Consider the following 27,136-nt stretch of genomic DNA (forward strand, 5'->3'; position numbering starts at 1 on the left):
AAACAAAAAATCTATGGATTTTGCATTCTTGTTTCTATAACCATTTTCTTATAAAATTTGGAATCATGAAGCATAATCTCAGTTGAATTGCTGAAATAGGAATGCATATGCTGAAGCATCAACATGTAATTTCCCCAAATCCTCAGGAAAATATTACCTGAAAGGGCGCCCCACTTAAATCAGGGCCTTTGTTTTGGATTAGAATCCAGGGCAGCAACTCTATGCACACCTATTATGAACAAACTACCATATTCCCTTAAACAAAGTTTTAAGTAATATTTCAGTTTTATACACTGTCTGGGAAGAGATGTTAATCAATAGGGATTAAGGAAGGTAAGTAAATGCCTCATCAAAAGATATGTTCATTATTGCAGGGGATATCCACATTTCTTTGTTGTGTATAAATCCCTAATGGGAGTTGTTAAACTGAGATTTTATTGAATTAGCTTAAAAAATAAATCAAGTTTAAATCAGTATATTTGTTATAGTCATCTAGTCAAAATAAATATGCATAGGGTCCAGCTGGACTCCTAATGGCCAGCCAATGTTTTTTTTTTTCTAGAATGGCCCTTGGAGGTCACATAGTACATTCTGTACCTGGTGCAGGGTTCTCAAAGAAGGGGCTTTACATACAGTACTGCATTGGATTCTGTGCAGGATTAAGAGGGAAAAGTTCACTCAAATGCAGCCAAGTTTGTACCAAATAACTACAGAATTTTAACTATTTCATGGCCTCCAAAAGTTGAGCAACTTGTTCTACCACCTCTATGCCCACCAGTCTAGACCTCTAGCAAGGAGAATGCCAGCATTTCATGTGAGATCCCATTCCACTGGCCTACAGTTTTATAGTCAAGTTGTTCTTCCTGACATCAAGAGCAGAGAGTTCACATGCTCCATTCCAAACATTACCCAAGAGCCTCCACCCTTAAAATGTCACTGCCTACACGAAGAAAATTGTGCGGCTTTCTAAGCAGCAGCAAAGGTGGGGAACGTTCCGCCGCTGCTTCCTCCGGGACCTGTTCCTGTTCCCAGGGTAGCCTGGCAAGCGGCTGTCCGCATTTCCCAGCCGGAGGCCCTCTCTCCGGGCCCCCGCCCCCGCCCCACTCACACTTGAGCCAACGTGCCCCGGCTTGGGTGTCCTTGTCCTGGATGAGCCTTTTGTGCGCACAGCGGCGGCAGAGGTACCAAGCCATCCAGAGGAGCTGCAGCGCCATGAGGGAGAGGAGGTAGGCCAGGACGGCACTCTTGGCCACCCCGACAGCGTGCACCGCCCAGGCGAACATCAACAGCAGCCCGGCCAGCAGGAGATGCAGCCCGTACTGGCTGCTCAGTGTCTCGGCGCTTTTTTGTGGACAGCTTCGTCCGCCCCCGGACAGCAGAGGCCATCGGCGGTCCTCGCCCCCTCTGGGGCGCTGGCTTGGCGGAGGCTGGGGTTCCTCGACCGCCCTCTCCAGTTCCCAGCCATCCGCCGTGGAGCTGGTCTGGGCGCGGATTTTTGGGCCGGTCGAGGCGGACTCGAAGTGACTTCTTTGGAGACCCATGGGCGAGAAACGCTTTTGCCCGGAGATGCCTACTGTTGGAGGGCCGACGGGTGCGGGCCAGCTCAGCACGGAAGCATCCCCGGAGCGGAGAGGCGGCCAGGCGCACCTGCCTATGTTCCCAGGGGCCGCGCTTCGCCAATTGCTCTCCCGGCGGAGACGTCCTCCGCTCTTTGGGCCCTTAGAAGGCGGATTGACGGACGGAAAGCGCTCTCGGTTCCGGCTCAGCAGCAAGACCTCCCCGTAGCGGCCGCCTTCCTGCTCTACTGTCTGCTATCCTCCTCAAGAGGTTCCTTTCCCAGGACTGTCTCCGCGGAGTATTTATGGGGTGGAGAAGCCGCAGAGCCATTGGGCGGGTCGCTGAAAGCATCGGGTTTCAGTCACCGTAGATTCTGGGCTGCGACCCCTTTTCCTCGGCTCAACTGCGCCTGAAGGGAGACTGCTCCCAATGTCGGTTGGGTGAAGGCGGCGCTCCGGAGAATCTGCGCAGCTAGGTCGCTGGAGCAGAGAGGGAACCTGGACGGATAGGGACGCTCCTTTAAGGAAGACCGCAGCCGGTGCCCTCTGGCAGGGCGCCCCCAATAGACTGGTGTTTCTCGAAGGATCTCGGAAGGCGAGGAGCCGTTAGTAGGGACCGTTAGTAGGGACCGTCGGCTGACAATACTAAATATGACTTCATCAAAATATCAAATGATGTGACACGGATATTTATAACTTAAGTACTTCTCAAATTCAAGAAGATAAGGAACACAGAGAACAGGTTCATATGACAAATACACTTAGGCAGGAAAAACCGAAGGTACAAGTAGAGATTAGATGAAACCTGGCTCAAAAACAGTAACTGTAAGAGTAACAGTAACTTTGAGTCCTTTGGACAATCCCTTAAATATGAGCCAGCAGTGTGCAGCAGCAGCTTAAAAAGCTAATACAATCCTTGGTTGTATGAGGCATAGAATCAAAATCTCATGAAGTATTAATTCCATTTTATAAAGAACACACCTGGAATACTGCATCCAGTTTTATATTTATATTTTTCATTTTCACCCTGTATTTAAAATGGCAATCCAAAACCTAATCCCTTGTTATTCTCCTTACAAAATGAACTAGAACTGTGATAGCGAACCTATGGCATGTGTGCCAGAGGTGCATGCAGAGCTCTCTGTGGGCACGCGCACCATCACCAGCTGCTCTTCCAGGTTCCATCGCGCGCATGCGCACCAGCCAACTACTCTCTTCTGGGTTCCGTCATGCGCATGTGTGCTGGCCAGCTGGTCTTCACGCAAAGACCAGCTGGCCAGCGCATGCATGGAAGAGAGTAGCTGTCCAGTGCGCATGCACACGATGGAACCGGGAAGAGAAGCTGGCCGCCTTGTGCATGCGCACCAGCCAGCTGCTCTCTTCCAGGTTTCGGTGCTCCGGCGCATGCTCCGGTTTTAGAACAACCCTTGGTAACTTTCTTGTAGCTGCAAACCTGGAGTTTATTCTGTATATCTTATCAAGATCAAATTCTATTTCATTTTCCTCTTTATTAATTAAAGACAAAAAAATTATAGGCCAATTTCATTATTAAACAAGGGTTATAATTTAATTTAATTTAATTTAATTAATTTAATTATTTAATTAATTTAATTTAATAATTTAATTAATTTAATTTAATAATTTAATTAATTTAATTTAATAATTTAATTAATTTAATTTAATTTAATAATTTAATTTAATAATTTAATTTAATAATTTAATTTAATTTAATAATTTAATTAATTTAATAATTTAATTTAATTTAATAATTTAATTTAATTTAATTTAATTTAATTTAATTTAATAATTTAATTTAATTTAATTGCCACCCCTCTCCGAAGACTCAGGGCGGCATATAAATTCTTATAAACTCTTCGCCACCATTCTGGTGGAAAGACTAAAGAAGATTCTACAAGCATATATACATGAAGATCAAGCAGTCTTTCTGCTGAAAAGACAGCTAAGAGATAATGTGAGGACTGTCTTAAATATTATTGAATACTTACAATTTCATAATGAGGAACAGGCTGCCTTAATATTTTTAGATGCAGAGAAGGCCTTCAACAACCTAAATTGGGCTTTTACATTTAAGTTGTTGGAAGAAATGGACTTTGGAGTAAATTTTATCCAAGGAACTAAAGCAATCTACACATAAATGTAAACATTGTTATAAATGATGATCTAATCTAAAAGGTGAAAAAAGAAGGGGTATAAATATTAACAAAGAAGTTTATAAATTGAGGGCCTTCGCTGATGATCTGGTTATATTTTTACATGACCCAAAAATAATATAGAATATTTGATGAGGAAATTGAATAACTTTGGGGCTTTGGCAAGTTTCAAAATAAACAAACAGAAACCAACAATGTTGATCAATATGCTTTCTCAGGATAGTGATATATTGAACAAAAACTCGGGTTTTAGGGTTGAGAAAAAGGTGAAATACTTGGGGGTTATGTTAACAAATACAAATATAAAATTGTTTCAAAACAATTATGTCCCTCTTTGGAGGAATATTAAACAGAATTTACAAAGATGGGATAAATTGCACATCACTATTGTTATGTCCGCGCAGGCGTGAGCAGAGACTTTTCTTCTGCCACGCAGGTGTGGGACATATTTTAATGTTATTGGTTAAAGGCTGATAGTTTTCCTTTAAAAGGGGCTATCAGCCGGAAATTGCATGCTGGTTTTACTGAGTCATTGTCTGTAATAAACATGGCTGTTTGAAGTTTGGCTTCTCCTCTGTATTCCTACTCCCACACATTCCAACTATTGATATCTATTATATCTCTGTAATCAAGATAAATATTTTACCAAAGATGCTTTTTTTTATTTCAAACCTATACCTGCCTCTCGACAAGTGCTACCAATGTTCCCCCATAGCCAACATAGACTTGTCATCATTAAGACAGGAATAAAGATACCTATTATTAGATCTATACCTCGACCAAGGTGGAACCTGAAGAAGGCTAACTGGGAAAAGTACACGATGGACCTTGAGAACACAATAGGACGTATTCCGGCAACTAGTAACAGCTACTATTTCTTTGTTGGAGCAATTATGTCATCAGCTAAAAAATCCATCCCACGTGGCTTCCGTAAGGAATATATCCCAGGATGGAATGAAACTTGCGAAAACTTGTACCAAAAACCTTTAGAGAATGATGATGCTAAGATAGCTGATGAAATTCTTCATAATCTTGACCTGGCACGTAGGCAGAAATGGGAGCAAACTACGTCTGGATTATATTTTAAACACTCAAGCAGGAAGGCATGGAGCCTAATGAGAAAACTGGAAGGAGACCAACCAGCTCAACGTAAACAACAAGAGGTTACTCCAGATCAAGTAGCAACTCGAATTGTCAACTTAACTAGAGTACCCCATGATAAGAAACATACTAAACTAATGAAAAGAGAACTAAAGCATCTAAAAACTCTGGGATTGCCTAACCAGGAATACGCTCGACCCTTCCAAGCAGCTGAAATAGACACTGCCCTGAAGAATGTCAAAGCTGGAAAATCTCCTGGTTTTGATGGAGTAATGCCAGAATTTATCATCCAATCTGGACCTCGCACAAGAGAACAGCTGGAAAAATTTTATACAGATATCCTAACTTCCAGTAAGCTCCCTCCAGAATTTAAAAGAACCAAGGTAATCGGCATATTAAAACCCGGAAAAGAAAGCAATAAGCCAGAAAACTATCGCCCCATTGCTCTGTTAAGTGTCTATTATAAACTACTTGAAAGGTTGATACTTAACAGAATTGAACAGAAAATTAACGAACAAATACCGGTTGAACAGGCTGGGTTTAGATTTTATCGGAACTGTGTTGATCAGGTCCTTAGTCTTACAAGCCATATTGAAAGCAGCTATCAGAATAAATTGAAAACATCTTTTGTATTTGTGGATCTCACAGCAGCATATAGTACAGTATGGAGGGAGGGCCTATTAAGCAAATTCCTCCACGCTGTCCCCTGTAGGACTATGGGTCGCCTAATAAATAACATGCTTTCAGCAAGGACCTTTCAAGTCATCATGGGTGACAAAATCAGAAAGCAAAGACACCTGAATAACGGACACCCTCAGGGCTCCGTGCTGGCCCCATCTCTATTTAACTTATATATTTCTGATATACCACCCACGCTATCAACAAAGTTCTCTTATGCTGATGACCTGGCATTAGCATATAGCCACAAGGACATCGAAGCTACAGAAGGCATACTAACAGCCGACCTTACAACTTTGAGCACATACTTCCACCAATGGAGGTTAATTCCAAGCGTAGGTAAAACAGTTACATCATGTTTTCACCTTAACAACAAATTGGCAAAAAGAGAACTCAATGTATACCTAAACAACTGCTCCCATATGAGGCAACACCAAAATACCTGGGGGTCACCTTAGACAGGACTCTGTCTTTTAAAAAACATATTCAGAATATGGCTGCCAAGGTTAACAGCAGAAATAACATTCTACAAAAACTATGCGGAACAACTTGGGGAGCTTCAGCCCCAACTCTTCGATGTGCAGCCCTCGGGCTTTGCTACTCTGCAGCAGAATACTGCGCACCTGTATGGATAAACAGCTCACATACAGGACTTATTGATGTTCAACTTAACCATACGATGAGGCTAATTACTGGGTGCACAAAATCTACACCTAGTTACTGGCTACCAGTTCTTAGTCACATACTTCCCCCGCACTTACGACGACAAGAAGCTCTCATTCGGGAGTATAGTAAGATCCTGTTAAATTCCTCTCTACCCATTCATGGCTACATTCCTGATCTCTTAAGATGCTGATTAAAGTCAAAAAATCCACCACTCTTGACAGCGCTTAAGCTGCTGGCCGATCATCAGAACACCACACAAAAGTGGATGGAAGCGTGGAGTAGCTATTCCCCCCAAGATATTTTTGAGCATATTAATCCTAATAGTATACCTCCAGGATTTAATCTACCCCGACACACATGGGTGACATACAATAGAATTAGAACGACTCATGGGGTGTGTGCCAACTCCTTGTATAAATGGGGAAAGACACCTTCAGCGCAATGTAATTACGGGCCCCCCCGACAGACTATCCAACATATAGTGAGGGAATGCTCTAACAGAAGGTATCCAGGAGATTTTAGGGACTTCCTCTGCATAACAACGACAGCTACTGACTGGATCTCCAAACTCGACATTAAACTCTGAAATGTTCTTTGTTTTCCTCTTAGGTTTTCTTACTGCTTTTTAAAAATTGTTTTAACCTATAAAAATGAAGTGTTTTAATATTGTGTGTGATCAGCCATACACTAAATAAATAATAAATTATTTCAGACGTTACCAATACTTACAACTGACAATCCATTTAAATAATGGCAGAAGGACATTTCTAAATTCATATGGCAAGGGAAAAAACCAAGAATTAGATATAAGCTACTGCAGGATGCTAAGGAAAGAGGGGGTTTGCATCTACCAGATATTAAATTGTATTTTGATGCATGCTGTTTGATCTGAGCAAACGAATTGCTGAGTCTCCCAGAATAAGAGGTTACTTGAATTACAGGACCATGAATTAAGGTTTGGATGGCATTATCATACTTATGGTATGATAAAGTAAAGTTAATGTTGATTTTAATAATCATTTTGTTACACATGCCATACTAAGAGTTTGGAATAAATATAATACAAGGTTCTCTATGAAGCTGCCTGTCATCCCTGGAAGCTTTTTTTAGAAAAGAAATGGTGGCGAAGCCAGACTGGTTGATGTATGGTAAAATTTTATCTTTCAACTCTGGTGACCCAATACTAAAGCCAAGAGAGGAACTTGAATCAGAAGGTTATGTTTGCCATTGGTTTACTTATCAACAACTGAAAGAAAGATTTAAACTGGACAAAAAGTGCTATGGATTTGACTTTGTTAAAAATTAATTGGAAATTTTATTATGTGGCAACAATGAACATATTATTGCTAAGAACTATAAAATGTTATTGAAATTGAATTTGGAAAAAAACATGTAAAACATTGTATGATTCAGTGGGCAAGGAATTTTGGATATAATGTGATGCTTGAAGAATGGGAAAATATGTGGACGAAGGGTTTAAAATTTACATTAAATTATAATCTAAAAGAAAATTTCTGTAAAATGATGTACCGTTGGTATTTAACACCAGATAAGTTATCTAAGATGTATAAAGGTATGTTAAATGAACGTTGGAAGTGTAAAAGTAAAGAAAGGACTTTTTATCATCTATGGTGGACGTGCAATAAAGGAAAAAAAAATTGGAGTATGATTCATATTTTAATACAGAAAATTTTGAAAATGGAGATAAAAATGAAACTAGAACTTTTCCTTTTGGGCCTAATGGAAAAAGAAATAGAGAAAAAATTTGGAACTTTGTTATTATATATGTGGACAGCAGCACAGAAATGGAAGGACACTTCGATTCCTACTATGGATGAATGGGAATGGGAAACAGAATAGAACAGAACAGAACAGAATAAAATTCTTTATTGGCCAAGTGTGACTGGACACACAAGGAATTTGTCTTTGGTGCATATGCTCTCAGTGTACATAAAAGACAAGATACATTCGTCAAGAATCACAAGGCACAACACCCAGTGGCAGTCATACGGTACAATAAGTAATCAAATCATACTAGGAAACAATCAATATCAATATCAATATAAATCACAAGGATACAAGCAACAAAGTTACAGTCATGCAGTCACAAGTGGGAGGAGATGGGTGATAGGAACGATGAGAAGATTAATAGCAATAGTAATGCAGCCTAATGTGAATAGTTTGACAGTGTTGAGGGAATTATTTGTTTAGCAAAGTGATGGCATTCGGGAAATTAATGTTCTTGTATCTAGTTGTCTTGGTGTGCACTGCTCTATAGCGTTGTTTTGAGGGTAAGAGTTGAAACAATTTATGTCCAGGATGTGAGGGGTCTGTAAATATTTTCACAGCCCTCTTTTTGACTCTTACAGTATACAGGTCCTCAATGGAAGAAAGGTTGGTAGTAATTGTTTTTTCTGCGGTTCTAATTATCCTCTGAAGTCTGTGTCTGTCTTGTTGGGTTGCAGAACCAAACCAGACAGTTATAGAGGTGCAGATGACAGACTCAATAGTTCCTCTGTAGAACTGTATCAGCAGCTCCTTGGACAATTTGAGCTGCCTGAGTTGGCGCAGAAAGAACATTCTTTGTTGTGCTTTTCTGATGACGTTTTTGATGTTAGGTGTCCATTTTAGGTCTTGCGATATGATAGAACCTAGAAATTTGAAGGTCTCTACTGTTGATACTGTGTTGTCTAGTATTGTAAGAGGTGGTAGTAGGGGAGGGTTTCTCCTAAAGTCTACCACCATTTCTACGGTTTTGAGTGTGTTCAGTTCCAGATTGTTCCGGTCGGACCACAAGGCTAGTTGTTCAACCTCCCATCTATATGCGGATTCATCATTGACTCGAATGAGACCAATAAATGTTGTATCACCTGCAACTTCAGTAATTTAACAGATGGATCGGCATTGGTATATAGAGATAAGAGGAGAAAGCACACATCCTTGGGCGGGCCCTGTGCTAATTGTATAGGTATCTGATGTGATTTTGCTTAGCTTCACCTGCTGCTTCCTGTCTGTTAGGAAACTTGTGATCCACTTACAAGTGTATTCAGGTACCGCTAGCTGATTTAGTTTAGTTAGAAGAATGTCAGGTATGATGGTATTGAATGCTGAACTAAAGTCTACAAAGAGGACCCTTGCATAGATCTTTGGAGATTCAAGATGTTGTAGGACTTTTCCTGGCTTTTGTCTGCGAAATAGATCTTGCACTTCCTTTTCTGTGATCACCAGGGGTTGTGAACCCAATGGGATGGGGTCAGTTGAAGAAGGTTTGGCTGTTGTTGGTGTGTCTAGGATGGGGGTTGTGGAGATAGGTGGCTGTAGTTTCCTTTCAAACCTGCAGTAAAACACATTAAGGTCATCTGCCAGTTGTTGATTTCCTTCAGCCTGGGAAGGAGGTTTGCCATAATGGGTGATATTTTTAAGAGTTTTCCATGTTTGCTGGCTTGTTTGTTGAGAACTGATTTCTTAGCTTTTCAGAGTAGCTTCTTTTTGCTGTTCTGATCTCCCTTGTTAATACGTTTCTGGCCTGATTGTACAGCATTCTATCACCTTTTCTGTAGGCTTCCTCTTTGGTATGACATAGCTGCTTAAGGGTAGCTATGAACCAAGGTTTATTGTTACTGTGTATTCACAAGTTCCTGGTGGGTACACATAGGTCTTCACAGAAGCTGACATATGATGTTACAGTATCTGTAAGTTCATCTAAGTCTGCAGAGGTATTTTCGAAAACATTCCAATCAGTGCAGTCAAGGCAGGCCTGTTGCTTTAGCTATGCCTCCTTAGTCCAGGTCCTCACTGATTTAATTGTTGGTTTCATGGTTTTAAGTCTTTGTCTGTAGGCAGGTACAAGGTGAATCATGCAATTATCAGAGTGTCCCACAGCTGCTCGTGGTAAGGACTGATAAGCATATTTTAGTGCTGTGTAGCAATGGTCTAAAGCAGTGGTTCTCAACCTGTGGGTCGGGACACCTTTGGGGGTCGAATGACCCTTTCACAGGGGTCGCCTAAGACCATCGGAAAACAAATATTTTCAATGGTTTTAGGAATAATTTTATTGTTGGGGGTCACCACAACATGTGAAACTGTATTAAAGGGTCACAGCATTAGGAAGGTTGAGAACCACTGGTCTAAAGTATTCTTGACTGTAGTGGGACAACTGACACGCTGAAAATATTTTGGAAGCTCTTTCCTTAAGTTACCTTTGTTGAAATCACCTAAAATAATGGCCAGTGAATCTGGGTATTTGGCTTCAGCCTCCAAAATCTGGTCAGCTAGAGTTCGTAATGCCTTGTTTACACAGGCTTGTGGAGGAACATACACAGCAATTAGGAGAAATGAGGAAAACTCACATGGAGAGTAAAATGGTTTACAGTTGATAAATAAAGACTCTAAGTTTTCATCACAGAATTTATGTATTGTAATTATATCCTGAGACCAGCTGTTGTGTTTTTTTTAGTAAAGTTTTTTTTATTTTTTAAACACACAAACAAACATACAATGCATCTTTTCTGAACAGAATATTGGCCCGGTTTTAAATTTATACAGATTTTTGTTCATCTTTAACACAATTTTATATATAATTTTTCTCAAATCATTTATTCTCTCTAATTCTAAGAAACCAATATTACCCTTCATCTTAACTTCTCATCCTAATATAGTTCATTTTTTCTTTTCCCTCCTTAAAATTTGAACCCCTAAATTTAACTTCACATAACATAATACAATCCCCAATTATTACCTTAAATTCTCTTATTCCAATCACCAATGTTTCTTTTATTAACTATTCCAAATAATACATTTCAACAATTAAGCATATTCAATAAAAAATCAATTAAGTATCAATCTTACTCCAATACCTCTACATTTAAATTCATATAATATAATACAATTCCCAATTATTTTCTTTCTCTTATTCCAATCTCAAATAGTTTTTTCTTTATCAATTGTTCCAGATAGTACACTTCGACATTTTTATCAAAAACCAGTTAAATATATCTGGGTAGTTCATAATCCAATATTTCAACTTTCTTTTCTTATTTAGTTAAATTCCAACTATATAATTAAGAATATTCCATTTGTTACAATACCCTTCATTAATTAAAAATATTCCAATTATTACATTCATCATATATTTATTTATTTATTTTATTTATTTATTTCATGTATTTATATGCCGCCCTTCTCCAGAGGGACTCAGGGCGGCGAACACAAGTTAAAAACATGTACAACAAAATCCCATTTTAATCCAAATTAACTAATAAATAATAATTAATAAAAGTCAGAATATTTGCTTGAACAGCCAAGTCTTCAGGTCCTGATGGAAGGAGCTCGGTAGGCAACTCATTCCAGAGGGTAGGAGCACCCACAGAGAACGCCCTACCCCTGGGCGCCGCGAGACAACATTGGCTCGCTGTCGGAACCCTGAGGAGAGCAGCCCTATGTGAGCGAACAGGATGGTGGGAGGCAGGCAGGAGAAGGTCATGGAAATATCCCGGACCTAAGTCACGTAGGGCCTTATAGGTGAGAACCAGCACCTTGAAGCGGACCCGGAGAACCACTGGTAACCAGTGCAGCTCACGCAGGAGGGGTGTTATATGGGAGTAACGAGGGGCTCCCGTAACAACCCGTGCGGCTGCATTCTGGATCAGCTGGAGTCTCCGGGTGCATCTCAGGGGCAGGCCTATGTAGAGGGAATTGCAGTAATCCAAGCGAGAAGTAACCAGGGCATGAGTGACAGTGCGAAGGTCATCTCGGTCCAGGAAAGGGCGCAACTGGCGCACCAGGCGAACCTGTGCGAAGGCCCCCCTGGTCATGGCCGTCAGGTGGTCTTCTAGGGACAGCCGAGCATCCAGGAGGACACCCAAGTTGCGAGCCCTATCAATGGGTGCAAGTTTTTCCCCACCCATCAAAAGAGATGGGATGCCTGAAACCCAAGATGCCGGCATCCACAGCCACTCAGTCTTGGAGGGGTTGAGTCTGAATATCCCTAAATTATAAATTTATAAATTATAAATAAATATAAAAATATCCATATATTTTAAACTCACTTCATTAAAAATACAGTTCATTTCTGCGTATTGACTTCCATATGGTTTTAAAATCACTTCATTAAAAATACAATTTCATCTTTTCCCTAGTATTTATTTCCTTTACCCCATATTCCTCTTCCATTTCTTTCTCCCTTTCTATCTTTATTTTATTTTATTTTAATTTTTCTTTCCCCTTTTCTTTTGTATTTTAAAATCCTGAACTCTCTTTTCCCTTTTTACCTTTCCACTGTTAATCCCAGTATAATCATTTTGCTTTTTAAAATCATACTCTTCTATTTTGCTGTATCTTTCCTATTATTTTCCATCCCTTTCCCCTTTTTTTCTTTTCTCTGTAATCATTTCAGTTTTTTATATTCTTTCTATTCCATCCTCTTTTCTTTTTTTGTTTCTTTCCCCTTTTTCTATTTTTTTCCATTGTTAAACCCAATGTAATTTTTTAAGTTCTCTTTTTTATTATTACTACCCACATAATCATTTAATTTTCCATAATCAATCTCCTTGTCTTTGTCCTCTTCTTTATTTTCAGTCTCTTTTCCTTGCTTCTCATTAGTTGTTTCTTTGTCAGCTTGAATGTATCCTAAGTCAATTTTTTGGTCATCAAGTTTCCATTTTCCATGCAACATTGTGGTCATTTCCCTTATTTCCATTTTCAATGATAGGTATATCGTTATCATTATTTCCTTCAATTCCTGTGCCATTTTGTTCTTTCTAAATTGATATTGTTCCAATTGAAGTTACGTTATAATCCTTTTTTTCTCTCCAAGCCAAAATGCTTGTAAACAAACACTCCTTAAAATTTTTCACATGCTGTTATCTCTTTCAAAGTCCAATTTTTTTTCTTTTTCCAAAACAAAAGTTCAGTGTTATAACGATTTTTTTTCCTCCTGAAGATGGCTCTCTACAATCCACAATTACAATTGACGAGTTTAAAAGGCACCCATTTTGGTTGCAGTCTGTTTTAATAGTTTTTACTTATTTGACTTTTTTCCCCTTTCTTTTCACCTTTATATACACCAAATCAATTTCAAATTCAGTCCAGATTTATATAGTCCAATTTCCACGTTATGTTCCAATTAAGTTTCAATTTAAAGTCTTTAACCAGTCCTTTCTATTACAGTTTTTTCTTCATTTTTTTAAAAAAAATTTCCTCCCTTTAAAGTTTCCAAATTGAGAAAGAATCTTTTCGGGTTCTTAGTTCTTCTAATTTTTTTAAAGTTCTCCAAGTATTTTCAATCCAAAACAGACAAATTTCTAATCGGGTTCTGTTGCTTTATAACTTCCGCCTTAATCTTCTTCTTCCGTCCTTTCCTACACCTATTAGCCGCTATTATAACGCCAGGACATTTACAATTGTTTTAAAAATCCTTTTTCCCCCTTTCTGCCTATGAGTTAAGATATCACTCACCCGGCATCAATATTCCGCTCAATTCTCCACTCCTGCACATTGCTTGGTCTGGTTGCCCCAGCTTACTGGCGATCGTAATGACCTCCGCCCCCCACTGCAGAGTCAGAGAGAATTTCCTCTGATCTCCGAGGAACTTGCCTGTTTCTCTTGGTCTTCCGAGGTACCTCTCTTTCTTCCCTGTCCTTACAGGACAGATCCAGTCTGAAGACCCCTCTGCAGCAATTCGTCAGCCCAGGATTTCGCGAGGCTCATCAGAGCCCGCTAATCCCCGACAGTCTCGCCAGGATGCTTCCGGTCGAATCGAGACCAGCTGTTGTTGATATATATACATAAGCCTCCTCCCTTTTTACCTGATGATTCTGCAATTTTGTCTGCTCTTATTATCTGAAACCCTGGTATATGCATGCTGTTGTTATCAACTTCCTCATTTAGCCAGGATTCAATGAAGCATAGGGCTGCTGCATTGTAAAAATCCGAATTGCATCTATTTAAAAGGAATATTTCATCCATTTTATTAGCAAGTGAACGTAAATTAGGAAGATTGAAGGGAGCGGGGTTGTTTTGTTCTTCCTCTTCCTTAGTCTATTCAAAATTCCTGCTCTTTTATTTATTTATTGTTTATTTATTGGTTCGATTTATATGCCACCCTTTTCCGGAGACCCAGGGCGGCTTACAATGCGTTAAGCAATAGCCTTCATACTTTTGTATATACCTGCTTAGTAGGGCTTTTGGCCCCCCACAAGCGGTGTTCTTTTTATTATACAAAGTCAGCTTATTGGCCCCGCAAACCGGGTCCTTATTTTACCTACCTCGAAAGGATGGAAGGCTGAGTCAATCTTGAGCCTGGTGAGATTTGAACTTTCAGTAATTGCAGGCAGCTGGTGTTACTTAACGGTGCTTTAGTCTGCTGCGCCACCAAGGCTCCTTTTTTTACCTCTTTTACAGTGTCTCCTGCATTTGCTTTTGGTGATCCATAGCTCCGGGGAATTTGCTTCTTCCTATGTTAGAATCTCCTCCGCGTTTGTAAAGACGGGTGGGGGATGGGGGGTGTTTGAGGTTACAGAAAGCTGCTTCTTAAAGAAACATTGCTTATTTCTTAGCAAATGGTCTCATGAAATCCGTAGAGAATAGCAAAGAGTAATAAAAAATTTTAAAAAACCATTAGAGAGTATTTCACCGAGGCAGCCGTCGGCAGCGCCATCTTGGAAAGGAAGTGTGGAGTTGATGGAGTTGGCTGAAATGGCAAAATTGACTACTTTGATTAAAGAAAAGAACGTAAGTACTTTTTTTTTAAAAAAAACAGTCTTTATTTACATTTTCCATTAAAAAAACAAAAAAAAACAAAACAGTACACCATATAAATAACGTACAACACAAAGAACATTACAAATGACACACAAATGGTAGGTACAGATGGTACCTTCATATCTGAGTATTCAATATAATATTACATTCCAGGGGAGATAGGGCAACTCATCTCTCTTAATATCTCAATTAGGTCTAACCAACCTCACTTAGTATAGTTTCCTCCTTAACAATCCTTCCACATTTACTTTGGGTTATGACATTCTCTTCTCTAGCCAAATATATAGTTTCTCCCAGGATAAACATGTTTGTGTTTGGTCCTTATCTTTTAATTTTTTGGTTAATTTATCAGCTTCTGCACAATCCAGAATCTTTTTTATGATTGCTTCCTCTGATGGGATATTCTGGTTTTTCCAAAATTGAGCGTATATCAATCTCGCCACTGTAATAATGTGAAGAGCTAAATACCATGAATCCTTCTTGATCTTATCTGGTTTGGAGCTGAGCAAGCATGTCTCTGGTGACCATTCAATTTTTTGTTCTAAAATCTTATTCAACCATTTTTTAATTTTCCCCCAAAATTTTTTTGCTTCCTGGCATGTCCACCATTGATGATAGTAAGTGCCTTTTTCTTGCCCGCATTTCCAACAACCGCCGATTGTCCAGCAAACATTTTAGCCAGTCTATCAGGGGAGAGATGCCACCTATATATCATCTTATAAATGTTTTCCTTATAGGTCGTGGAGACTACTAATTTCATATTTTCCCACCATATCCCTTGCCATTTGTCTAAGTGGATTGGGTACCACTTGGAGACCGCTTCTGAACTTCGTGCTTGAAGTGGAAAAGAATGAAACTTTAATTTTGGGTTTTACCAAGTAGATTGATAGATCTTTACAGAAATGGGTGGTTCATATTATTATGAAAAAGTAAAAAGTTGTGATTTGATGTTTTGTCTTATTTTGATGTTAATGTCTTATTTTACTAAAACAGAGAGAGTCAGAAGTTTTATTTTGCATGTCCCAGACTGTTCAAACAGTTTTTAAAATATCAGGATAGTCAGATAGAAGCCAAGAGCAATCAGTTTTCTCAGTTCTCTAATTTTCTTAGGGACTTGTTTTAACGTAATTATTTCTTTGCCTTTATAGAACATAGGTTCATTTTTTGTTATTTTATAAACAATGTCTCTTACTTTTCTTCGCACAAATCTTACATGGACCTCTTTTGGTAATTTATATTGTCTGGCATAGTTCGTGTGGACCCTGTAGACCTCGTCCAGCTCGTTTATTATTTCATCTTTATCCCGTTGGAGGGCCTCCACAATCACTTCTGCCATCACAAATGTTAAATCCTCCTCTCTTATCTTCGACCACATTCTGAAATCGCAAGTAGAATGCAGCCCTCTTCATCTCCAGATGTGCCACTGTGTTTTCCAGTTCTTTATTTAGGCCCATCATTTTCTGGTCCAATGAGTCCAATTTTTCTTCTGTCTGTTCTCTTCTCTTCTCTATAGCTATTATTCTTTGATCATTTTTTTGTATAATTTTTTTATTGCATCCATCTTTTCATCTATTTTTTTAATCAAGTCAATTGGCAATTTATGTTACAACAATTAAAAAATATAAAATTTGGGGAAAGATTTGAAAACATAATTGCCTCTATATACACACAAAAAAAGCAAGTATAATGATAAATGGAGACTTTACTAAATTTTTTGAAATAAAGAAAGAAGTATGGCAGGGATGCCCATTTTCACCATTACTTTTTATTTTGACATTGGAAAATCTATTGATAAAAATCAGAGCAAACAAAAAGATAAAAGGATTAAAAGTAAAACGAGAGGAATACAAGGCCCAAGCATTTGCGGATGACCTTGTATTCTTCATAGAAGAATCATTAAAAACAGGTCCAATATTGATAAAAGAGATAGAGGAATTTGGGAAGGTAGCTGGTTTAAAATTTAATAAAGATAAGATCAAAATGTTAACGAAAAATATAACAGGAAAACAAAATGAGGAATTAATTAAAGAATTAGGATTACAGGTAGTAAAAAAAGTGAAATATTTAGGTATATATTTAACAGCCAGATGCGCAACCATAAAGGAGAATAATTATGTAACTTTAGTTCAAAAAATAAAAGAGGAGTTAGAAAAATGGGGAAAACTGAAATTATCATTAGGGAGAACAGCAGCGATAAAAATGAACATGCTGCCGAGGCTCCTTTATTTATTTCAGACAATTCCAGTAAAATTGGACAAAATATTTTTTGGAAATCTGAATAAAATAACCACAAAATTTGTATGGGAAGGAACAAAAGCAAGAATCAAATTAAGTATACTGCCGGATGATAGGACCAGAGGTGGATTTGGATTACCAGCATGGGAAACATACTATAAAGCAATGAGCTTGACATGGATTAGGGAATGGGTGAATTTAAAATATCAAAGATTGTTAACCTTGGAGGGACACGATTTGATGATGGGGTGGCATGCCTTCTTATGGAACACCAGGAACAAAACACATAGGTATTTTTGTAACCATATTTTAAGAGATTCTTTAATTCATATATGGCAAGAAATTAAAAACAAACACTATATGAAAGTTCCTGGATGGTTATCCACAATGGAGGCGATGACACACCCCAATACCATGGCAACTCAAAAAATGGTAAGATATAATGAAATACTAGATCCCCAGGGAATATTAAAAACACAAGAAGAACTCGGAGAGCAAGGAATTTGGATAGACTGGTGGCCCTATTTACAAATAAAAACAAGATACAAAAAAGATCAAGAGGAAGGAGGAATTGAATTAAAACCAAATCGGTTAGATAAACTTTTAGAAGCCCCGGAGGAAAAATTAATCTCAAAAATTTATAAATATCTATTGGAATTCGATTTGGCAGAAGAATTAGTAAAGGGACAAATGATAGCATGGGCAAGAAACATCGGACATAACATAGAACTGGAGGACTGGGAAAGAGCGTGGGAAAATAATTATGACAAAATCAGTGGTTTATAAAGAGAATCAGTATAAAATGTGGTATAGATGGCATCTGGCCCCTTCGAGGGTAGCGAAAATGTATCCAAACTTAAGTCCAACTTGTTGGAAATGCAAGCAGGCGCAGGGCACTTTTTTCCATGTCTGGTGGCTTTGCCCCCAAATTAGGAAGTATTGGGAAAAAATAAGGATTTGGCTGATAGAAATAACATCGGAAAAAATAGAACTTAAATCAGAATTTTTTTTATTAGGGATGATTAAAGAAAATTACAAGAAAGAAATAAAGTATTTAATACTACATATAATCACTGCAGCCAGATTGGCGTTAGCTCAATTTTGGAAAACTGATCAACTGCCAACAGACCAACTAATAATTCAAAAAATCTATAATTGTGTGGGAATGGATAAATTAACATTCAAATTGAAAGATAAGGCAGACTCAAAATATTGTATAGTATGGGATAAATGGTATGACTGGATAATTAGAAGAAATGAGAGCAAATGCAAAATTCTGAACAACAACAAAAAAAAGCACAGTCAACAAGATAACAGATATGTGACTAAAGTCACTGTTTCTTTTTAGGTAGAGTTGTTTATATTGATATAGATGTGTTTTGTATATATATATGGTGTATTATTTTATTTTTATATGTTTAATAAAGTTTATTTTTTAAAATTAAAAAGAAAAAAAGAAAAAAAAAGAAATAAAGAGACGAAGAGTAGCTGATGCAATAATAATACCAAAAGTAACCACTCCACAAAACCGGGACAACAGACTTTACCTATTAACAGTAAAAATATAAATCAGATACAATCCTATACCTTTTCTGTATCTATGCTATTTACTCCCATATTTATATATGTATAAATGTCTGTATAGAAGCTAGGTTTAGATCTCTCTCTCTCTCTCTCTCTCTCTCTCTCTCTCTCTCTTTCTCTCTCTCTCTCTCTATCTATCTATCTATCTATCTATCTATCTATATATATATATTACAAATAATTAATTTAAAAGAGAATAATACATAGTACCTTATAAACACTTACAAGTAGGCTGTGCAGTAGTGTATGAATCAGGGTAGATTTGATTTAAACCAAACTGATTTAAATCACTTTATTACCTGCAGCTTTGATCTTCAAATCCTGCCAGCTGGCAATTCAGCCTTCAAACAAATGAATTGCATTTTGTTTAAACACAGCTTTTGGTTATCTTTTTCAGAATGCAAATGGTTCAGTGTTGCTCAACAAGAAATGGTGAAGAACAGAATGAGGAATGACAATGAAGTTTGAAAATGAAGGAGACATGACCAGATAATCTTTATATACTTCTAATTAAATCTTCCCTTCTACAGTATTGAAGAAATTTGATGATGGTCTTGCTGATCCTTTATTTATTCTATCTGAAGTGAATACCTGCAGAGAGCAGGTATTGCCCCAAACTTCAAAATGGGGAGAGTGATTAAATCCAGACCATTCACTCTGACATCAAGAGTAGAAAGAACCTAAAACAAAATATGAGGGATTTCAGCCAAGAGATTATAAAAACAATGCAACAATGAAAAGAAATCAGCATGAGTTAGCATATTAACAAAATAGCCATCTCTCATTTATTCTCATCAGGTAATTCTTCCACAGATTACTATGCAAATGGAGCTTCTGAATTTTGAAATCACCAAGCATTTGATGAAATACTTGAGGACATTCTGATAAGCAAAGAAATACTGTCTGGACAATGTAACAGTGAGAGAGAAAGTAATTTTCAAGTACTCAATATTAAATGAAATGGTAGGAATGACAATTAGATCTGCAGATGATATAAAACTGAATAGGTATGGAAAAGATGAATAGAAGATAGAAAAAGGTCCTCCTCTATCTTTTGTATCCTGAAGCAGTTTAAATTTTATTCGTGGCCTTTTCCCTTGCCAAATAAATTTAGATGTTATTTTATTCAGCTTTTCAAAAAACGGTTTATCTATTTTAATTGGGGTGACCTGAAACAAATATAAAAATTTAGGTAATATAATCATTTTGATGGCCGAAATTCTTCCTAGGAATGAAACGTGTAAATTTTCCCATTTTTCTAAGTCTGACTGGGAGATATACTACCAAGCAGCAGTACTATCGTGGGTCAAAGATTGGATAGAATTAAAGGACTCTAGAACTTTAACAATTGAGGGACACGAACTTCAAACTGGCTGGCACTCCTTTATGTGGGATGAGAAATACAAAACACATTCATATTTTAAAACTCATACAATAAGGAACTCACTATTACAAATTTGGCTTAAAATTAAAAAACAACATTATATGAAGATACCAAATTGGCTAGCACCGGCTGAATCAATTAGACACCCAAATTTAACAGATAAGACAAAAATAATTAGATATAAAGATACAATTGACTATCAAGGCAAACTAAAGACAAAACAACAATTGGAGACAGATTTACACAGAGGAATAGACTGGTGGACTTACACTCAAATACAATCCAAATATAGAGAGCATATAAAAACATATGAAATTTACAATCAAAAACAAGAAATAGATAAAATTATATTAGATTCAGAAAATAAATTAATTAGTAGAATTTATAAATTTCTCCTACGCTATAAATTGGAAGAAGAGACAGTCAAAGAAACGATGATTAAGTGGGCTCAAAATATCAAACACACAATACCTTTGGAAAAATGGGAAAAGTTCTGGCAGGAAAACCTAAAGTTAACGAAAGCAACGGCGTACAAGGAAAACCAACTGAAAATGTTTTATCGGTGGCATATGTCTCCAACCAGATTGGCAAAAATACAACCTAAAAATAGCCCAATTTGTTGGAAGTGCAAAAAGGCACAAGGGACTTTCTATCATTTATGGTGGACATGCCCGGCAGCAAAGAAATTTTGGTCTAACATCAAAAAATGGTTGGAACAAATAACAAAAACACAGATTGAAAAAGAACCAGAAACATTTTTATTAGGAATATTTAACAAATCATACCCTAAGGATATCAAATATCTTACAATTCACATATTAACTGCTGCAAGAATAACCTACGCAAGAAATTGGAAACAAGAAAAAATACCAAGTGAAACAGAAGTAATAGGGAAAATTTTAGAATGCGCTGAAATGGATAGGTTAACCAAAGAATTACAAGAAAAAGAAGAATCAGACTATTATAAAATATGGAATAATTGGTATAATTGGTTAAAAATTAGAAATATATAAAAAATATAGGGGATATATTACTGATTGATACATATATATGTAACAAAAATATTATTAGATTACAGAAAGGTGAAGGAATATATTATAAGTAGAATTGTAGAACGTCACTCTGAAAAAATGCTTAAGAAGAAATTATATTCTTTTTGTGTATATGTTGTATAAATGTTCGCTGTGTATATGTTACGTATGTCTTTTTTAATATTTATATTCAATAAAAACTATTTATATTAGAAGATAGAAAAAGGAAGTCCATTGCTCAGAAAACAGAAAATAGGTAGATGGGATATCTCTTTTTTTAAATATTTGAGTCAACTCAATATGCCTGGATTTCCTGATAGTGTCTTATTCAGGTAGCAGTAAGGCTAAATTCTGCTTAAGTTTTTCAAGTTCAGCTAAGATCAATCATCTATCAGGAGCTTTGGTGCTGATAGTACTTCAGACTGAGTGATGCAACTGCCAAAAAGCATAACACAGTTCCACAAAAAACACCTTCCAAACCACAGAAAGTAACAGTTCCATTTCATTTTGCTTTGGTCAGCCTTAGAAGTTCCAAGTCTATAATTGTATGAAAATGAAGAGATTTGGTTATCCAGAGAAACAGAGTTAAGCACCCAGTCTTACCTGCAAGGTCTAGCCCAAAAGGGACACAAGCATGACTATACCCATAAACTGGATGAAGAGCACCGGAGGTGTCAGAAATGACCACACAGGCCATAAGGAAATGTTAAAACTGGGAATGAGAAAAAAAAAAGAATCAATTTTAGTTTAATATTAGCAATTTTACGTGTAGTTTATCATATTTATGTTTAATCTATTACTTTAAAAGTTTCTTTCATTCATCTTGAAACGTCTTCTAGTAATCTATTCATAAATAAATATATGTTCACACATGGAAACACAAGTATCTTTGTTTTTACTCTCGCTAAGTCTCTTACCTTTTTCTCTAGATAATATTCTAAATTTAAATAATTCATAATTATAAAAAGAACCATGATAAATACAGGTTGTCCTCACTGACTGTAATAGGGACTGGCAACTCTATCACTAAAGGTCACAGTCATCAAGTACATCACATGACTGTGATGACTTACAACATCAGTTGTCAGGATAATTAAATGAATTGCCATGGTTTGGTAAACACATCACATGACTACAATTTATACTGCTGGCTTCCCCATTGATTTTCCTTGTGGAAGCATCTCTGAAACTCGCAAATTGTGATCACATGATCACAGGATACTGCAACTATCATAGTGCAATATGGTTGCCAAGTGGCCAAATTGAGATTACATGACTGACCAAAGGGATGCTACAATGGCTACAGCTATGAAGACCCATTGAAGCTACGACTGGTCACTAAATGAACAGTTGGTAAGCAAGAACTATCTGTAAATGATATATATGTGTGTGCACTCTGGAAATAGCTAGCAATTCATAAACTTTGTTTTTATGATAATATAAATCTGTAGATTAAAATGTTACTTCTTAAGATACATCAAGGAATTAAGGTTAGATTAGAATTCTCTGTCACTGCATGTCAGGAATGTACGCATTTGTCATTTGGGGATGATTGAACAGGTGTTGCATTTATATTTCTCCATATAATAACATTCTGGCTAGGAGATGATCAAACAATAAGGCACAGAACAGGAAGTAGGATCAACCAATCAGCATGCAAGGACATGCACCTCCATAGAATGCGCAACAGGGACTTTGGAAGTGTGTGCATGGGCCCTTCTGCAGCCATCTGCAACCTATGCTTACCCATCAACCCCTTTCCAGTGTAGGTATGTGATGATGCCTACACACAGTTGCAGGCAACTTAAATCAAGTGTTAGGCCAAGGGTGTCAAACTCACGGCCTGTGGGCTGGATGCATCATGTGCTGCCCATGCCCACCCCTGGTTTAGCAAAGGGGGGAAAAGTCATGATATGTCACATGACAACAATGTGACAATGCGAGTTTGATACCCCTGCTGGTATTTAAGAAATATATGTAAGATAAATTAGCATCTAATTTAAATCAATGATTTAAAACTAGCCCTTTTTCCTAGGTTATTTATAATCAATCTAGTTGAAAGCCAGTTTGGTCTAGGAATTAAGGCACCAGGCTAGAAACCAGAAGACCGTGAATTCTGTTTGCAAGACTGAGGCATGAAAGCAAAGCTGGGTGACTTTGGGCCAGTCCTTCCCTCTTAGCCCATGACCTCAGGCTTGGGCAATTCCTATCACAACTAATGGAGCAACAATCAGTTGATCTGAAAAAAGTGGACCTTGCATTTGCCAGAAAATGCTAGGAAGAAAAATATATATAACCAGTCTAGTCTATTTCACAGCAATACTATTATGAAACAAGGGAAAATGCAATTTAATTACACCTATCTTTTACCTAGGGTGAATCCTGTTACAGTATAAAATGGCCCACTTTCAAAACAATCGACAAATCTGTATTCTTCCCTCACCTGTCTATTTCATGTACAATGAACCAATGCAATGTAATTGCAATTGGACAATACAAAGTCACTTTTTATTTTTAATAAAAAGAGTGAATCAAGTACCCCTTTAATTAAACACTTTGGAAGCAATGCCAATCTGGCAATATGTCATACATTAAAATATTTTATTACAGAAAAAAGCTATATGGAATATGGATGAATTGCCATGAATATCCATGGATGCCTCATGGACTTGTATGGCTTCCAAAGGGCTCCTGGGAAATGCCCCAGGTGAGTCAGGTGAGGAACAAGACTGCTTCTGAACAGCCTCATTCTGCTGACTGAACCTGGCAGCTTGTGCGGAGCCATGAGAAGTGAAGCAACAGAAACACCTAGAATAGTAGTGGACAAAGAAAAATTATTCTATGTTCAATCCACTGGAATTAGCTTAAAGGTGCAATTTAAAATGCTGACTTTAACCCAAAGACCATTATGGCTTGCTACCCATAAGAGCTAGCCAACCTATTGAGCCATCTAGAGAGAAACTGCTCCTAGTGCCATACTGTAGGGAGGTTTGGTTAGGAGGGGTAGCTTCGTGGTGGCAACTGTGGCTCTGTGGAATAGCTTCCATGTGGAAATCGGTATAATCCCTTCCCAACTGCATTTTAAAAGTTGCTGAAAACAGTAAATTCTGGAGGGTGATGATATTAGATCCATCTCTGGTTCTTTGAGTTATTTTATTCTTAAATTACATTATATTATTATATTGTTTTGATTTTATGCTGATTTTATTCCTATTAGGGATTTTTAACTGTTTTTTTCTATGTTGTGTTAACCATTGAGAGTAGGTTGATTTCAGTGAGATATAAATGTAATAAAAAATTATATTACTTTGCTGGAAATGTGTTTTTTTCTATACCAATTTTAATCCTTTTATCTAAATTACTCACTTAGAAGGCCCCAAATCATTCTTTAACAAATCTGGAGCTTCATCAAGACCAAAAGCCTCAACAAAACATGGTGAAGCTAAATAAATGGTTCTGAAATACCCTGAACTAAATTAAACATGTTAAATGTTAGACAAGCATTAAAAATTGCTTCAAGAGAGCTAAAGCTAACATGATAGAACAATATTACAAAAAATGATCTTATTGTCTCCTCTCACAAATGTTTTAACAGTTACTTTTAAGTCAAGTGTCAACATTAATATCAGTTTATTCTATGAATGGTCAACTTACCAAACTGCTGCAGCAATAAAGCTAGCAGTTGTGATGGGAACAAGAGTGGGATAGCTAGTTTCATAGTCTGCAATTCCATGATACCATTCGAGGTATAAGATGCAGTAAAATGCCACTGACAGACTGACAGCTAATAAACAGCTGCCAAGGACAAACCACCCACTGCAAGACAGAGAAAAGGAGAGCTGAGTAAGTGCCATAATAAGGTAGCTGATCTTGTATTAAGTATACATCAATGTTATGAACATTGGCTCAATTACGAGGCTAATCCAGATCAGGACTGTTTTTTCATTGGCTGAGAATAATAATAATAATAATAATTTTATTTCTATACCGCCCTTCTCCCGAAGGACTCAGGGCGGTGTACAGCCTATTTAAAAACACAGAAACAAAACAACAGTTAAAATTTAAAATCATTAAATAATTAGGCTCCAATTAAAATCCCAGAAATTTAAAATACCCCAATTTAAAACGTTATATTAATAGTCCGGCCTGGCGGAACAACAGGGTCTTCAGAGCGCAGCGAAACACCCGGAGGTCGGAGATCTTACGTATTTCCGGGGGCAGTTCATTCGGACTGGTCGGTGGGAGGCTATTGGTGGCAGAAGACGGTCTCGAAGGTACCCGGGTCCTATGCCATGGAGCGCTTTAAAGGTGGTAACCAACACCTTGAATCGCACCCGGAAGACCACTGGGAGCCAGTGCAGCTCGCGGAGGGGTGTCACATGGGCGCAACGAGTTGCGCCCATAACCACCCGCGCGGCCGCATTCTGGACCAGTTGGAGCCTCCGAGTGCTCTTCAAGGGGAGCCCCATGTAGAGAGCATTACAATAGTCCAACCGGGAGGTGACAAGGGCGTGGGTGACCGTGCGCAAGGCGTCCCGATCCAGAAAGGGCTGCAACTGGCGAATCAGGCGAACCTGATAAAAGGCCCCCCTGGCCACGGCCGTCATGTGCTCTTCTAAAGACAGCCGTGCGTCCAGGAGGACACCCAGATTGCGAGCCCTCTCTGTGGGGGGCAAGGATTCACCCCCAATAGTCAGCGATGGCACCTGCTGACTATATCGGGGCGCCGGAAGCCACAGCCACTCGGTCTTGGAGGGGTTGAGTCTGAGCCTGTTCCTCCCCATCCAGGCCCGCACGGCCTCCAGGCAGCGGGACATCACATCAAGGGCATCATTGGGGTGGTCTGGGGTGGAGATGTACAGCTGAGTATCGTCAGCGTACAGATGACACTTCACCCCAAAACCACGGATGATCTCACGCAGCGGCTTCACATAAATGTTGAACAGGAGAGGCGAGAGGACTGACCCTTGCGGCACTCCCCATGCGAGATGCCTCGAGGTCGACCTCTGTCCCCCTGCCAACACAAACTGTGAGCGGTCGGAGAGGAAGGAGGAGAACCACCGCAGAACGGTGCCCCCTATTCCTAACCCCCTCAACCGCTGCAGCATGATACCATGGTCGATGGTATCAAAAGCCGCTGAGAGGTCTAATAGGACTAGGACAGAGGAGCAACCCCTGTCCCGAGCCCTCCAGAGATCATCCACCAACGCGACCAATGCCGTTTCTGTGCTGTACCCCTGCCTGAAGCCCGACTGGTACGGGTCCAGATAGATAGCTTCATCCAGGTGCCGGGGAAGTTGTCGTGCCACCACGCTCTCAACAACCTTCGCCACAAAACAAAGGTTGGAGACTGGACGATAGTTAGCTAATTCAGCCGGGTCCAGGGAAGGCTTCTTGAGGAGGGGCCTCACTACCGCCTCTTTCAAGGTGGCAGGAAAGGCACCCTCACTCAAAGAAGCAGTTATAATCCCCTGGAGCCAGCCTCGTGTAACCTCCCGGGAGGCCAGCACCAACCAGGAGGGACACGGGTCCAATAAACACGTGGCGGCACTAATCTTACCCAGAACCCTGTCCACATCCTTACCAGGCTTGTGTCTTTATGGTGCTTCAGGTTTCAACTACTTAAGAGGTCCTCATCAGGTATGTGTGGGACCTTTTAGCATAAGGACACCTGAGAATCTAAGACTGGAAACACGGGAGAGGGAGAGAAAAGGACTTGAGTTTAAGTAGAACATTTGGACAACCTTATCTGGGCTCAGAAGCCAAACATGATTAGGTCTGGTTGATATTTAGATGATGACTTCTACGGACTCTGATTCATGAGATTATATTTAAAAACAAATTAGACTAGAAAATCATGATTAAAAATCATCCTGTAAGAAGGCAATGGCAAATCATCCAATATCAAGAAAATAGCATGGATGTGTTTACTGATTTATTTATGCAAAATAGAACAATGTAAAGTTTAAT

General features: G+C 38.4%; 2 protein-coding genes across 5 annotated transcripts in view; both read right to left on the minus strand.

The window, feature by feature from the left end:
- The window catches only part of OTOP1 (otopetrin 1), a 79,196-nt gene extending 60,007 nt beyond the window's left edge, over nucleotides 1-19,189 (minus strand). For 3 of the 4 annotated variants that reach the window (XR_015729244.1, XM_034432904.3, XM_034432905.3), the window contains exon 1: nucleotides 1,109-1,987. Coding sequence is in view for 2 of the 4 variants with exons in the window: in XM_034432904.3 (XP_034288795.2) it covers nucleotides 1,109-1,541 (433 nt within the window). In the remaining 2 variants the exon portion in view is untranslated. Of the gene's footprint in view, nucleotides 1-1,108; nucleotides 1,988-19,050 lie in introns of those variants that run through there. The other variant, XM_087875266.1, reaches the window with a different exon arrangement.
- TMEM128 (transmembrane protein 128) overlaps nucleotides 14,911-27,136 on the minus strand; it is a 67,544-nt gene continuing 55,318 nt past the window's right edge. The window contains exons 3-5 of the mRNA XM_034432908.3: nucleotides 24,821-24,982; nucleotides 21,770-21,878; nucleotides 14,911-19,431 (exon numbers count right to left, since the gene is read on the minus strand). Of these exons, the coding sequence (XP_034288799.1) occupies nucleotides 21,779-21,878; nucleotides 24,821-24,982 (262 nt within the window). The 3' untranslated portion in view covers nucleotides 14,911-19,431; nucleotides 21,770-21,778. The remainder of the gene's footprint in view (nucleotides 19,432-21,769; nucleotides 21,879-24,820; nucleotides 24,983-27,136) is intronic.

The sequence above is a fragment of the Pantherophis guttatus genome, chromosome 8, assembly GCF_059756535.1.
Source record: "Pantherophis guttatus breed Tessera chromosome 8, ASM5975653v1, whole genome shotgun sequence".
NCBI lineage: Eukaryota > Metazoa > Chordata > Lepidosauria > Squamata > Colubridae > Pantherophis > Pantherophis guttatus.